Source organism: Crassostrea angulata, chromosome 3, assembly GCF_025612915.1.
Source record: "Crassostrea angulata isolate pt1a10 chromosome 3, ASM2561291v2, whole genome shotgun sequence".
In the NCBI taxonomy this organism is placed as follows: domain Eukaryota; kingdom Metazoa; phylum Mollusca; class Bivalvia; order Ostreida; family Ostreidae; genus Magallana; species Magallana angulata.
Genome location: NC_069113.1, coordinates 24,559,214 through 24,575,368, shown reverse-complemented (window position 1 = coordinate 24,575,368; position 16,155 = coordinate 24,559,214). Strand labels below are relative to the sequence as shown.

General features: G+C 36.6%; 1 protein-coding gene across 4 annotated transcripts; it reads left to right on the top strand.

Annotated features, from left to right (window-relative positions):
• The first annotated feature begins 362 nt into the window (after positions 1 to 362).
• On the top strand, positions 363 to 12,824 carry LOC128176144 (uncharacterized). 4 transcript variants are annotated; one of them, XM_052842239.1, is made up of 4 exons: positions 363 to 1,131; positions 10,158 to 10,498; positions 10,967 to 11,012; positions 11,360 to 12,824. In XM_052842239.1, exons 1-4 carry the CDS (start codon positions 1,045 to 1,047, stop codon positions 12,524 to 12,526), a joined length of 1,641 nt encoding a protein of 546 aa, XP_052698199.1. In that variant the 5' UTR covers positions 363 to 1,044; the 3' UTR covers positions 12,527 to 12,824. The 4 variants fall into 4 exon arrangements, with proteins under 4 accessions (XP_052698199.1, XP_052698202.1, XP_052698200.1 ...); XM_052842242.1 differs by lacking the exon at positions 363 to 1,131 and adding an exon at positions 2,840 to 2,895; XM_052842240.1 differs by lacking the exon at positions 363 to 1,131 and adding an exon at positions 8,278 to 8,400.
• Positions 12,825 to 16,155: the final 3,331 nt, after the last annotated feature.

Genomic DNA, 16,155 nt, shown 5'->3' with positions numbered 1-16,155 from the left:
AATGTCATTTACAACGTGTAAGAGTCATAAAGTGCAAATCTTCAGTTTGTGCACATGTTCGTCGTTGATAATTTAAAAAATTCACATCCCATTCACACCTTGAACTTCCGGGGCACCTGTTCTTCTCCGAGACAGACGACAAACGTTCGTTGTATCGATTTTGATGAAAAGGTCGTGTGTGTGTGAGAATGCAGGTAAATGCCCTTGGGGAGCTTGTACCAACTTATAGATTGTCAAGATCAAAAAAAAAACCGACCACATTACAGCTCTTACCTTAATTAATCGCATCTCTTGTCGTAATGTAATGCTTAAATATATATATCATTATACAGATTCGGGAGTGAGCCTCGTTTCCTAGGATTTTCTCGCTTCATGTAGGATTTTTTAAATCGCTACATTTCTGTCCTCATCTTTGATCAAATTAAGAACAGTAACATATTTTGCTTTGAAGAATATGTTTTTAATATCAAATCTGGGATTAGATATGAATTATCTTACCACGCCCCAGTTATTGCGCTGTTTTGAGTGTTCCACGGCCGATAGGAAATTAGTTCGATAATCGGTAGTAGATAGCGGTCTTTCGCTGCAGTTGCAACATACGCGCTTGCAGAGAGCATCGCAGAAGACAGGGTGCAAATGACAGCGTCCGGATGAAATTGGAATTTGTACCCAGCCTAGAACAATCTGTGCATTATCGATCCGATTTGGAAAAAACTAATTTATATGATTTCCCCCGTTTTTAGTTAGGAGTGTCGCGTGTTCTGTGATTGGCGGAGGGAGGTTACTCTTTCACAAAGCGGGTATGTGTTGGCTTGTTCAATAAATCCAGCAGAGAAGCATTAATGTGGAACATAACATTAGCAACTTTTTGTTTGGATTAAGCGTTCAAAGCAGGAATTGAGGAGAATGGAGGACTAATATTTTGTTAGCTTAAAGAACCTGCGCCTCCCGCCAAGAAAATCTGTGAATGAAAAATCCCGGGGAGCGTGCGTACAGCTCGTGAACGCGGGACCTTTATTTACATGCATTTTATACAGTGATCTGATGGGATTCGATGACTTCATTTGTTCCATATGGACGTTATTAACCGTTGGATATTTCGTTCAAATCGTGGAATGCACACAAAACAGGGTATGTTATCATTCACTCCAAAAACCTCTGTTTACATTGGAAGCCATTTGGGGAATTTGTTTGCATTTGAGCTTTCATTGTTATCGAGATTAAATGATGGTGCTACCAAAGTTTATGATATTCGTACACACACGCTTCCTTTTGCTGTGAAATTAAGGTGTTAAATTCACATCCACTTTTAGTCATATGATACCATGGTTTGAGTAAAAAAATCAATGTAGGTTTTTTATTTTGTAATTTGACCCCGTGATCCTATGTTAATTATGCAATATTATTAATAGGTAGAATTTTATCGTGGTTGAGAGAAAAACCCTTGTTCTCTGAAAGAAAGCTTTCATGTCGTAAATGTTTATTTTTAGCAACTTAATGGCTAGAAAAGGACTTTCAGTTTTCCTCAAGCAATTTTATGTCGTTCTGCAATTATTTGACATCCGACCCATCCAGCTTAGTTATCTCGATGAACACACGAAGACACGATGTCGTAACGATGACATGCAGAAATTGCTCTGGTGAAGAAAAAAATTGCTCGATCGTTAATTGTAATTAACCATGGCTCATTAAATTTCACCTGTCTTTGTTGGGCGAACCAGGGTATCTATGCTGAAGTCAATTGATTGACTGATTGACTAGATAGGATAGACCCCCAAGTGGAAACTGGCATCGTCTATTATATTAAGTCAGTCGGAGGATTTGAAATTCTACAGAAAAGTCTCGTCAAACACTGACAGCAGGCGATGAAATCATTCATATCTAGAGATAGAAAGTCAAATCTTCCACGGCATTTTTTTTTCATTCTGACGAGCATGTCAATTTAATTTTTTCTGCTCAAGAATAGAAATGCATTTTTTCTCACACTTTCAAACTTTTGTAATATTGTGTACGTTTACAAAAAATTAGGATAGTGGGTTCTATTTTTTCTTCACACACACACTTAATATTGTAGTCAGTGAACCTAGACCTCGACAAATGCGGATATTAATATGTGTGTGCATGAAGCATAGCTTTTGAAGAGTTCATCTTGGGGTTTAATTACAATGGACACAGTTCTGCGAGCTTTTTAAGACGAAGTTTCACAGCCGGACTCTAAAATGAATGGCTACGTGCTGTTGTTGAAGATAGCAATCATTCTACGCACATACTTTGTCGAAATCCCCATCTTATCTTCCTCGTTTGAAAAGATTAACCTTTTGTGTTTGACTTGTTACTGGGGGTCATAAAAAGATACTACAGTTGCAGATAACGGCAAAGAGGTTTTATTTTAATTGTAACCGGGTTCATCCCAACCCCATCCTGACGTTTATCGAAAGGTTTAATAAGTAAATTTGTCTTACCATCTTTCAATTGTGTACCCAAATTTCGAGGCTAAAAGAAAATAAAAAGATAGAAGAATAAATTTATATGGCGAAAATCCTTATACATATATCCTAAGTATTGGCCAGAACTCATAGATGGACCAACCAATTTATTTGATTTTTATTGGAATATAGATGTTCTTTAAGTATGTAAACCGAAATGCTCCATGGCTTTGCGCCCCCCCCTCTCTCTCTCTCTCTCTCTCTCTCTCTCTCTCTCTCTCTCTCTCTCTTCAAATCTCCCTTGCATCCATAACTTTTCTTATCAAGTTCTGGCGACATAGTGATGGCCTCAATTCGGTTGCCAAGGTCACAATAACGCGCCATACTGTACAGCCATATACACATACACACCTTGTCTGACCCCGTTGGCAGCGTACGAAGCCCCGAGTGACCGAGCCGCCGAATGCCAGTAAGTAGCCTAGATAGAGTTATAAACCTAACCCTCCCCCATCGCTAGACAACGCTTGTTTTTGCCAGGTCACGTCCCTTATAATTGTCCAGAATTTTAATATTAGGCAAGAGGACAATGTAAGATCCTTGTAACAAAAAAAAAAGGCCGGGGGGGGGGGGGGGGTCCGGATCCAGCGGAAAAATAAAACCTATTAAATTCACTTCAAGATGAAAAGACCCCTCCCCTACAGGCAAACAAAATCATTCCTTGAATCTGCGAATGGGAGGGGGGAGGGGGTTGATTTTTTTATACACAATATATCAGAATTTTGGTCATGTTTACGGTTTCTTTTAGGAGACAAACATTGTGATTTGAAATACATGTATGTCAAGTGTTTGATAATGCGCCATTCATAGTCGAATCTCAGTTGTTCGTGTACATTTTTTTAAAAGAAGTTATCTTGACCCAATGACATCGCCGTTTCTCTCTTTTTTCGTTTTGATCCCGAAATGATCATTCCCGGTACGACGAGCAGTGGAATCAGCGTAGTAACTGGATCGCATTAGGGAAAACTAATTAGATATTTTGTCACCCAGTAACTTATTTATTGCTTCCAGCCATAGGGGCTGCCCTTCATGGATATGGGCCGATTTCCTCCAAGTCTGATGTATAAAATTGGCATTCCGTTCCTGTTCTCTGTTATCGTTTCTTTTGTTTATTTAAAAGGCCAGCTGGATACGTCTGTCGATTTGTGCCTGAATACAATACAAAAACCCCAACTCCCCTTGCAACACCCCAACACCCCCCCCCCCACACACACACCACCACCACCACCACCACCACCAAAAAATATGTATACACGAAAATCAAGGTTGTCTCAACCCGCTCCACCCTTCAAAAAATTAGTGCTGTCAAAACTTGCAGAAGGGAATTGTCTATTGACAATCTCATTAGACATGCTTTGTTGATCGACAACGAAACGGTTTATGCATAGAAGCTTCAATCTTATCGTCGCACGTGCATTTTTATGTATGCATGCAGTGCACCACTAATGCAGAATGTGTTTGATATGACCCACATGTTAGATTGCAAGAATACAATGAATGCGAATGAACAGAGGGGGGGGGGGGGGGGGTGTTGCAGCCAGTTTTCCAGAAGGTACAACCTCGTCTTGCCATAATTTGCCAAGATAACATGTCGAAGGAATTGTCTTTTATGAATATACACATGTCTATTTTATTGATTCAGTGTGTCGGAAACAAGATCAAGGGTAAAAGTAGCTTCGGATCAGGTTTGACTTATTAATAACGATGCTTTTTCCACACGTGTGTCCGTTTTATCTTTGTATATCTAGCACTTGCTTAAAGTTATTAGTACAGAGATAATATACTTAGTATTTAAGTCTGGGGTTCAAAGAGCTGTATAATTAATAAATCCTCAACGCTCAATATCTTACATGTACCTTGTTTCTCCAGACAAGCTTTACGAAAACGTCTCCTTATAATTTCCCATTTTCCACGTTTGGCTTTGAATTTCTATACGATTTTTTGGAGCATGTGGTTAGTTCTTACTGAATACGTACCCAAAAATTTAAGAATCTCCATCCAGCTCAATCAATATTTAGGGGACAATTATAAATTAAATTCAGGATAAGAGGGAGGGAGTACTAGGCATGTCTAAATGCCAACGATGAAAACGTCGAAAGACTTTTAATGTCATAAAGACATACTTCTATGTGAAAGATTGTTCTATAAATCTGTGCTTCCCGATTGATGCAAAATCATGTATGAATGGACTTTCTTCATGGAATGTTTTGGGTTTTTCTACAACGAATTCTGTCTGTTCTGAGGTTTGGTCTGTATGGTGATAGTATGATTATTGATTGGATGTTGTCTGCCGCAGTGATGATACAGTATTTTTCCTTTCGTGTATATGAAATGACATCACTGCTTTTGATCCATGTTGCAATGATGCATCTTATCAAAAGAACCATCTCAATATCGAACGAACTATGAATATTCTCTCTTGTTCGAGATCTTATATCCTACAGATTCAATATATATTTCACAATTTTCTAATAAGTGGAGCTGGTAAAAGAGAAGCAATTCAAATATCTGATATATTTTTCTTCTAATATTAACACAATAGTAAATCATAATTTTGTTGAAAATGATTGTAATTGATGTCCGCCGAATGCAGACGACAAGTACACTACAACAGACACAGGCGGCAGACGACATGTGTTTAGATGTTAGGACGACGTCCTGTCGTATGTTAGTCCTCATGAATCCCCGACAGCCACTACATCTGAATCAAAACGTTTCTTGGCCGCCAAACCCTAAGGCTTAATTTCAGCGAAGAACATCTGTTACCGGCGATGAAACATTGTAGAAATTTTTGCTTTCATGTCGTCATTGAACTACGAAAGATCAGCTCTTTTTGATCTGTGATGATACACTTGAATCTTGTCAGCATTGCGCTCTCCTTTTGATACATGTAATAACAATGGTTTTTACTATTTTCTCATGGAAATGAAGAGGATATGTACCTAGGATGCCAGAAGTAAGGGTTTTTTAATACGTTGAAGAGGAGTACCTTTAAAAAAAAACTATGGTACTTAAAAAAACTTTGAAGATATTTGTAAAGAGCCATTTGAAGCTTCCTGGGAAAAACGTTATCTTCTTTTTGACGGATTGTCTTTAACGGTCAATGACTGGTCCAAATAATCAAGTGTTGGGTGCTTCTTCAATTTTTGCTGCGAAGTACATGTTTATGTAATGGCGACTATAGTACACTTTGCATCCCCTACGTGAACTCATTACAGGCTCGTTAACGTTAGGTTTGACAGACGATAAGCGTCAAGACGTAATCTTCTTATCATGACGTATATACGCGTGTTATTGAGATTCCCTGGGATTAGACACGGTCTAAGTGAAATGTTAAAGCTTCTGCCGTCTGTCCCTATCCATCAACTGAGTGAAACATAGAGGAAATTCTGGTGAAATGTCCGTTGGCATGCTCTGTAGAATTGCTTTTGTTTTGACAGCCTTTGTAGTCAGACGGTTGCTCTCTCTCTCTCTCTTACTCTCTCTCTCTCTCTCTCTCTCTCTCATCATACTGCAGTAGTTATCTTTTATCTTTACCTCAATATGCTTCTCAGTGCACAGCATGATCTTCTTTAAGAAACCTGCATTATTTGAGAACTTATCTCATTTCATCGAATTCCAAGGAATTGAAAAACAACATAAACCTGTTGATTTTTGAAATGTAGTCATCATCAATGCCGTATATCGGATTAGGTTTTGGCAATCGGTGCAAGTCTGAATAAATCTCCTACAGAAACCACTTTGTATTGATAACACGAACTGCATGGTTTAACATCTTTTAATAAATAGGAATATATTACTTTTATCAAGAGAGAGAGAGAACAAGAGAGAGAGAGAGAGAACGAGAGAGAGAGAGAGAGAGAGAGAGAGGGGCAGGCTTGAAATGCACGGTACTTTTTTTTGCATATCACGATTGTGCATCTATGTTCTAATTAACGATAGATCTAAAGAATCTCTCCCAGCGTGTAATTCTAAATAGACCGGTTTCAAGTCGGCGATAAGGATTGAACTGGACCTACTTTATCACTGGCAGAATTCATTAAGACGAGCAGGTGGGCACGATTCCATCTCAGCCTCTGTAAATATTTACACAAACCTCACGTTATGATCGTGTGCCGAGTACAGCCGTGCCCCCGCGTAACATACGTGTCAAGACAGGATAATCCGTTATCTTGATACAGAGAAAATTCGGATAAGATATTTATAGCAACACTAAGGTGTCATAACAGTATTTCACTGAAGGTTCACGTCAAAACACGGCTGAGGCAAAATAATTCCCGAATTCCCCTTTGAATTTGGGGCGTTTCCGCACGCGACAGGAGCTGATTTTTTATGAGCTGAAAAACAATGTGAGAGGTTTAACTATCCCAGTTTTGTAATAATGCAAGGTCATTTGAATTTTTGATGCTTGTTGTTTCCGGAGGGGGGTGAAACGGCCCGGGCTTGATTTTCAAGCACATGTGTGTAACTTCGAGGTAAACAAAGTCTCACGCCTTGCTGGATACACGTGTGTATGTAAATGAAGTGTTGTTTAAAAAGATGTCAAGAGCAAGAGGTTTTTTCCCGGAAGTTTGTTTTGAATTTTTTATCTGTATCTAAAGTTGCGCAATTTTGGTAAGAAAATATAGTAAAATTTAATACTGTAGTGACACCTGTAAAAGATTCAGGGTTGATATCAACTAATTTTGTATTTACACCCACATAGTAAATTTGATATTAAGGTGGCTCACTACACCGTGAAATATTTTCTCAAATCTGCAGAAAATTACTTGATTATGATAGATATCATAATGGATATTATTAATTATTATTCTTATTAAGAAGTATTAAAGTCTAATAGGCAAAAAAATGTCCAATTTTAGATTAAAAATTACATTCTCAAAAATTTAATTCAGTTTACATGAACAAAAGCTCCAACTGGATTCGAACTCATGATCTGCGGTTCTGACGCCCAATACTTTAACCACTGAGCTACGACGATATACAACTCAAACGATTGACATAATCATTTTTACAAAGCATTTAAATCGCCATCTTGTGACGTAGTGTCTTAAAAAGTATAAGTCTGAATGTAGTGAGGTACCTTAAGGATATATGACATTAGGGTTTGGCTTGTATGCTACCGCTAGCGACGAATCTCGGGGTATAGGTTTTAATTCACGCACGAATGTCAATGATATGAAAAAATATTAATAAGTCATAGACATTTTCATTGAAGTGCGATAATAGGAGTGTTAAATGAGCACAGGGGAAATCTAAGAACACTGATAAATCGAATCCGGTTCGTATTAACACCCATTCAAACTTTTCATAATTTATCGATTATAAATATTTAAGGTGCTGGTAATCAATAGAAGGGCCGATGATTTCTGCAGATTAACACCTTAAATTTTCTGGTTGCACGTATGTAGGAAGACGGCAAAGATTCATCTTTTGTATTTCTTTTTTTTATGGTACAAAAAATTCGTACATCTGTCTGAAATATTGATCTATAAAATAACACGTGATGTATTTGATATGTATGTGTTTTAATAGGGGTTTTGTGACTTATGAAACATAATGTATTTTACTCAATTGCAGTTAAGTGAAATTGCTGGTTTAGAGTATAAACATATGAATTATTTAAAATTAATTTAGATTAAAGCCAATCCCCGTCTTTAAGAGAGAGAGAGAGAGAGAGAGAGAGGGGAGCGAAAGCAAACTTTTTAGAAATATGATACAAATAGATACAGTTACATTCACATTAGAATAATCGACGGCAAATAAAGACATTCTAAATAATAGCACGTCCCTTCTGTTTCGAGCAGTAGACCACGAACTACAACAATGTATAAAGTGCACCTGGTTGTTGAGAGAGTTATTAATGGCAACCTTGACTTCCGCTTCCCAAATTCAAGAAGGAAATGGTGTCGAGGAGGTATATATCGATTATATTGTTGTGTGCGGGGGATTCATTGTTCATTATATTGCACGCTGCTTCTTTCGTTTGCATAATTTGTATTTTCATCGAAGTAACATTGTTTAAATGAGTTTCTCGTTAACTTCCTGCTACTATTGAGATCTTCTCTACTTAGTTCTCTTCGTTAAATTGGATTGGAGTGGGACTTGTAATGAAAAGCACATCGCAATCTTTGCGTGACGTAAGTTCATTTGTAAACCTTAATTGTTTTTCATGCTAGTTTCATGCCTCCGTTTATGTACTTTGAATAAGAAGCGTTCATTAGGATATTTAATTTGTGTATTGAAATTGTCTGCAACATATTGAAAGCTTCAAAGTCATTCCATTTTGGGGGATTTTTATTTATTTGGTGGTACATGTAATTATGGATGTTATTTTATTTGGCAGAGTGAAGGATGGTTTATTTGTAACTGATTTGTTCTGAATGAAATAATGCACTTGAATTTTTTTCTGATTTATGAGAATATTTCCGTATAGAATTAAAAATAGGTACTTTTCTGAAGTCAATTTGTTGGTTTTCCATAGAAATTCATAATTTTTCTTCTCCTTTCTTCTCTTTTCTCCTATTGATACAGTGATTTCTCTTATCGGTCCTTTTTTAACCCAAAGATATGACTGATATTGCGGCTGACTCAGACAGTATTCGTTAAATTTCAGGGAAATAAATCTCTTCAGAAGACGATACGCATTGATTTTGTAATGTATTTTCCATTACTGACATTGACGATGCATTCAAGGAAAAAGGTTTTTTCTTGTTATATGCAAAAATTTATCGAAACACTAGCGCCTATAATCTACACAAATCCCCGATGATTCTGACTTTCATATCCCTTTCGGCTTCTGTCTATGCTTTAGAAAAATCTCTTAATTCCTAAGCGAAAGCGATCAAAATCGTTCAAATATTATCAAGGGATTCGGGGAAACATATCGTTTTTTCCCCCTCTGACATGCGAGTCACGGATTACCAGCACGTGCTTAGCATACGCCTCACAGAGCGAAAATGGATGCAATTATCGACATTATAGTCCATTTTCTTCGGTCTCCATGACAAGAGGTGTGCGATGGGGTATCGGGGGGTCCATCGATCCTTGTGGTCACTTTTAATCAGTGGGTGCATTAGTTTCCCCTCTTTACAACATCAATAATTGGCGGTAAACATTGTAATTCTCACAGCAGAGTTTAACACCCTTGAGATTATGATATTTGGACCGCATTTTGGAGTACGCGTGTGTGAATTTGTCAACATGTTGCAGAGCACTGTAATATTAATGATTGAATGAAATCGAGGCGATATCCTACAAATCTCGCCCAGTAGCTGTTCTGCTCGGAGATAAAGGCCAGTGAGCGAGAAACAACACAGCATTCAATTCGAGCACCCTCCACTTGTAATCACTTGAATTTACAGGGCGGGAATGTAAATTTTGGAAATTAATACAATTAAGGTTTTTATCAGACCCCCTCCCCAAAGATCCCTGTTAAACATTGATTTTCATTTCACTATTGTAGTACGTTCGTTGTTGTATGAACAGCAAAACAACCATGTCGTTTCATTTATCAAATTGCAATTGGATGTCAGAAGGCAAAGTATGGCTCCGTAAATGTTATTGCTCTCCGGGTGATTAAGCACCATGTATAAAGGACGGATTATGATATGCATTTTAAGTTCTGCAATTGATTTTTTGAATTTATCGATTTTATTTTCATTTTTTACACAGTGTAATAAAAGTACAGATCGAGAATGCAGCGACGGCGAGTTTGTCGCACATCTATATTCAAATCCAGATGCATTATGGGATACGTTTCCTTGCCCGCCTCCATGGAAACCAGAGCTGATTCTGGAGTTGCCATGGAAAGATCGCCTGGGTGAGGAAGATGGCGACAGGCTCCGTCAGAGACTGGCCAGCCGGTGTGGCCTTGACCTAGTCAAACTACAGGCAGTGGCGCTACAGGACTCTCTCATCTTCAGGGATTGTGATATCTATTGTTTTATAGGAATCCTTATTGGAATATTGACAGTATGTGTATCCATTGCCATGGTAACTGTCATCATACGAAGGTAATATTCAGCTTTTTCTTTATAAGACGTAATATTAAATGTGAATCGTTCGTATGTTCATGCATAAAGTTTTGTTCTATTGTTGTTGTACATGTACGTTTGTTTGTACAAAGACAAACTATCCGATTTCAAAACAGATGCCACATTTGGTTTTTGTATCCTAAATACTTATCTAGTTTAATTCTTCTTGTAAATATGCATGTACATGTAACAACAACATCAACAAAAAACAGCTTCAAACGAGCAAGTTTAATTCACACATTACGCTTACATCAAAGTGAACCTGTTTTATAACGTATTATAAATTAATTGATGATGCACTTTTAAACGACTTTGTCTTTCGCTAAAAGCGTACCTTAATGTCATCTGACTGATGAAAACTGCAAAGGTTACTGTAAATGATATAAACAGGCAATATTATATTTGAAAATGAACCTCAATTTGTCAACCTGTTATGTATCTTTGCAGAAGAAAGAAATCTTCAAAAAAAGCAGATAGTAGAAAAGAGACTAAGGTACGTATTGAAAATAAACTGTTGTGTTCCAAATATTAATGTTTTGCGGCCTTTTTTCTTTGAGAATAAATTCTAAATACGTATATCACCTAATGATAATCCAGTTTGAAATATGATTTTCTTGAAGAACAAAAATAAGAAAATGGAAATTGGGCCCACCAAAAAAAAAATATACCAAAAAGGACTGAAAATAATTATAGTAGTGTACTTGTAGCAAATGAACTATAATTGTCTTTGTAAAATGAATCCCGATTTCAAATTAAATGTAAGCATAGTATTAATTTATGATCATTGTAACAAATGACAATGTACCCATTCTCTTAATATTTTTTTTTTTGTATATGTAGGTGTTTCTTACAACTACTGGCGGTGTTCAAACGAAATTGATAGACGGAGAAACCAGTCCGCCTGAAAAGAGCGAGAAGTGGACTATGGGCTTTTCTCGTTTTTGGCGGAAGTCTAATATTTATGAGTCTAATGAACCAAATGGTCACGTGAAAGATAGATCCGAAAACGAGTCTCTGACCCACAGTGGAGCATACACATCGAACACGTACAGTACTGTTAAAGATGGTGAAAACAGCTCTTCTTATCCGTTGTCAGATTTGACGTCCAGAAACCTACATTTTGGTGAAGATATAATGTTAGAATTCAAGGAAAAGTACGGGCTTCGAAATTCTGAAACATCTAATGGTTATCAAACCAAGAAAGTTAGTTCTCCAGTGAGTAATATGTTGTATGACATCCGCAGTCCCAACCCTTCTGTCAGTAACGCCATGTACCAAAGTAACTGTCAATGTGGGTCTTGTTTTCTTCAGTCACCAAATCAAATCCCGCGTAGTTGTCCGTGCAATATTTGTAGCCAATCAAATTCCTCCATTCCATTTAGAGGACAGTTTGTGGATGCAAGACAAAATAGTGTTAGTGCATATCCTTCGTCTTGTCAGCAATGCAATTCTGAAAATGTTATCGGCTATTGTCGATCGGACCATTATGATTTCGAGAAATTTCCGTACGCAGACGACAGAATAAATTCAGGTGTTCAGAATCATTCCACAGCTTATATGGATCAAGAAAATGCTTCTTTCCGCGTAAATAGCGCTTGTAGTTGTAAACAATGTGTTCAGCAGAAAATGATGGCGTCCGATGAAGACCACTCGACGTATTCTACAGGAAGTGACGTCTATGGCGTCCCGAAAACCGCCATGAATTATCCCAAAGATATACAATGTAGTTGTCGACAATGTATGCGGATGATTCCCATAGCTGCTTATACCAAACGACTTTCAAGGAATGGGGAATATACAAGGGACGAAACAGATATGGAAATCATGCCGGCAGAAGACATCAATACCGATGGACCGGAACACAGAAAGCGCAAGCGCAGTAAACCAAGACCACCTATATCGTCGACAGCTTCCTCGTCAGATAACACGGGAAGTGAGAAGTCGTTTAGAAGTGGAAAACTAAAAACAAACGGTTCCCTTTTCAATTCAAAGTTAATCAACAGATAATGTCGCTAATAGTGATAGACATTAGACCATGCTAAATGACGGTGTATATCTCTTGGATCAGGCGCAATGCATCCATAGAAATTACCAGACAAACTACGACAAACGATGGGAACCCGCTTCCTTTATTAATGTCTGCTTATCTGCCTTAAAGCGGTGTTCTATTTCGGGAAAGTGCAATCAAAAAACATTTAAATCTTACAGTTTAAATTATTGCTACGTGTATTGGGCTTTCGTTGTATTTTTCCAGCTGAAAGTCATTATGTATGTACATGTAATAAATTGTAAAATACAAAATGCCTAGATTTTGCTATCTTTTGTATACATTTATGCAGTTTACAAGTCACATTTATATGTTTAGCATACGATTGATTGATTTTAGCAGTGAAATAGGCAGCTAAACTGATTACAATACTGTATTCAACTTAATCTCTCGAAGAATATTTTTTTTGGAACGAAGAACTTCACTCATCTACGTAAAGTGTATTTTACTTGCGACTTTACTGAGTAATTTAAGTTCTTGGTTAATTGTATTTTTGATGTACTTAAGAGATCTATATTCTTGTATTCTTTATTATATACTAGTAATGTGCTGAACACATTGAAGATTGCACTTTTTTTTATCAAAAACATATTTTGAAAGAAAGTGAGCGCACAAGATTGTAAGTTTGCAGGAATCCTCGACACGAATCAATTGGGATTTAAATGTCTATAACCTCGAAAGGCTATGTACAGGTTTCAACAAAAATATATTATGTTGAGAGTCGAAGTATATGGCTATTCCGGTTATTAAAAAACTCAAAAGCTTTCAAAAAATGGCAATGAGAGGTAAAGCGATAACTAGTTGGAAATGTTAATGCAAACATATTTTAATGAAGTTATATTGTGTATATCCTAAAAAAGCTAGTAATAAGAAAAGAAAATTGTGTTCATTCAGCAGATCTAGAAATCAATAACAACAAATTAAAATATACCGGCATATTATAATTCAACATCATGTTATAATGACAAACATTTAAAACAAAAAAGTTTAAATTTTTTTTAAAAAGACCACCAGTTGGATTTGAACCCAAAACACTGAATGTTTGTATTGACTAATCCAGAACGAAACCACTGAGCCATGCGAGACTTGTCAATAAGCTCTATAAAGTACTGTTTGAAACAACATTGTCATATCAATGGACTTTGTTTTTTATCCTTAAAAAAATAATTTGAAAAAGTACATAATTAGTCATCTCTGGGTCATCTCTCCATCTTTTGTTAAAAAGCGACATTTTTAACGTTGAAATATGTTATCTTTACACGTTTCAAATATGTGGAGAGAAGACCCAGAGACAACAAAATCATTTGAAAACAGTTGTAAATAAGTAGGATTTTGCACGAATTGCATCGTGTTGCTATATTTAGACCCATATTATGATAAAACCTTTTGCATTTCAAATATTTTTCCACTCATTCCACACCCAACAGAAACCAAATAACGGTTATAATATGAAAAATATTCAAAATTAATTGATGAAATTTTCACTCTCCTTGTGCGCCCAGATTCCTGCCGAATGTACATCTTAAGCGCCCACTTTCTTTCGACTTTTGCGATGTTCCGGATTACACAGGTGTCGGATAAGACAGGTTTTGCTGCCTGTGAATGTGAATGAGTAATATTATCATTGCATGGCTAGCCAAGAGGCAATGCAAACAATAATGATTACCACAGCATGTCTTATTGAATATGACGTAAACATATGGTCAGATTTGCACCGGATATTTAAGTTTGCTATAAAAAAAATGTATTTACTGCCAAAACTCCATGCGAAAATGGAATATCAATAATCTGGCTGAACAAACAAAATTCTGCCAAAGTATGTTGCCAAGAAAACTCAAAGTGATGAACAGATTATCGAATTTTCTCTTATATTTATCACAATCTTTAAAACAAATATATTCAAACCCAATAACCTCAAGTGATTTCGAAAGAAAATAGCAAAAACCGGACCAAATAATGAGGATTATCTGGACGCGATGCCGAAATGAATTGATTTTTTTAATTGCTACAACAATTTGTCTAGACAATTGAACGTGCAAGGTCAATTTGCTCAACTCAAAGAGGAGCTTTCGGTCTAGATCTGAAAACGACCAACACTGTTTGAATTTTACTTGTATCGGAAACTGTTTGGGTGTAACCCGTGCTGGTTTATCGCTTAAAACGATTAACTTATCATCTAACTTGTTTTTTGTATCGAGAACCACAAATTAGAGGATATTTCTTTCATTTGAATGTTTCTTTGAAGATAAAAATCTCATTCACTGAAAGTTGACCTTATTTGACCTTAGCCGCAATAAGTGTGATAAAGATGTCCTACTGAGGCCAGGCTGCACACATCTTCCTCTTTTAGGATTACTTGATGCAGATATAGTACTTTTCTAACCGTTCTAATTCCTGAACAATTATTGTGGGACTAAGTAAATAGGGAGATTTCAATATTTTTCAATGAGATTTTTTTCCACACTTCAACCTCTAAAGAAAATACAATGATCTGGTTTTTCTTAAGCTTCTCAAACCCTAAATTCAGACTTGTGTTATGGATTCTTTACTGCATGGGATTATAATCATTAATAAAACATTTGTAGGACAGCTTGGCGGAATTTCAACTACACGATTCTACACGGAAACTGTTTTCTTCTTTCTCTGCAACAACAAAAAATAACGTGATAATCAGATTGATTTATCTACTAAACGCACAAAGGAAATAATTTTTTCTGATTTTTCCATTTCTATCTTTCCTGAAAGTACATTCACTTAAAGATGTTGATGGAGGTGTTTATCAAGAGAATTTTTCGAAGAATTCTACCTTTTTGATATTTTTTACATTGTATAGCAAAGAAAACAATGTATTTTATTACATAAATCACGATACAAGAATATTGCAACGGCAAAAGCTTGTTTGAAATAAAGGCAAAGAAAATCCTAATCAAATAATTTGTGAGCCGGAATATAAGGCGAAATTTGAATAACAGATAAAGGATCACTACTGTGGTTCCTCTTTTATATTCAAATTCAATCATCAGTTTTATTCAATGTTGAAACGGAAGTCAATATGTTGACACGGCTATCTCTGTGCAAGCGTAACTTAGAAATCCTATCCTTAATCAGAATCCTTGACGAATGTTCGATGAATAAAATCTCTCTCTCTCTCTCTCTCTCTCTCTCTCTCTCTCTCTCTCTCTCTCTCTCTCTCTTGCTTTGTCGCATTTTACATGCAAACGTTTTTATAACCCGCAGTAATAACCTTGCTAATGGGTTTTTACACATATGACCAAGAAAGAAATACTTTCCCAAACCATCAGTACATTTTGGAGTAAAGAAAGAGGAATAGGCAATATAAGGATGGCTCTGGGGATCATGCGAAACTCTTTTATGATAAATGGTTGTAATCCTTAATTACCGCCCTAACACATCCCAAACCGTTGATGGTGCTATTTCCCTCCATAATGACTTCTACTTTTGGTCTTTTACCAGATGTCACGTCGAGGGCATTAACTGCAATGGAGACTGGTCACACAGTAGATTTACATCCATCAATCATAGGGAATTGTTTTGTGTGGGAATGGACATTTTATTCAGGACCATATCA

What these genes read in the sequence shown, in the direction of transcription:
- LOC128176144 (XM_052842239.1), top strand. Translation starts at nt 1,045, where the DNA reads ATGGGATTCGATGACTTCATTTGTTCCATATGGACGTTATTAACCGTT. An exon ending in GTAACTGTCATCATACGAAG is followed by an intron (nt 10,499 to 10,966) that starts GTAATATTCAGC and finishes GTATCTTTGCAG; the next exon opens with AAGAAAGAAATCTTCAAAAA. An exon ending in ATAGTAGAAAAGAGACTAAG is followed by an intron (nt 11,013 to 11,359) that starts GTACGTATTGAA and finishes TTGTATATGTAG; the next exon opens with GTGTTTCTTACAACTACTGG.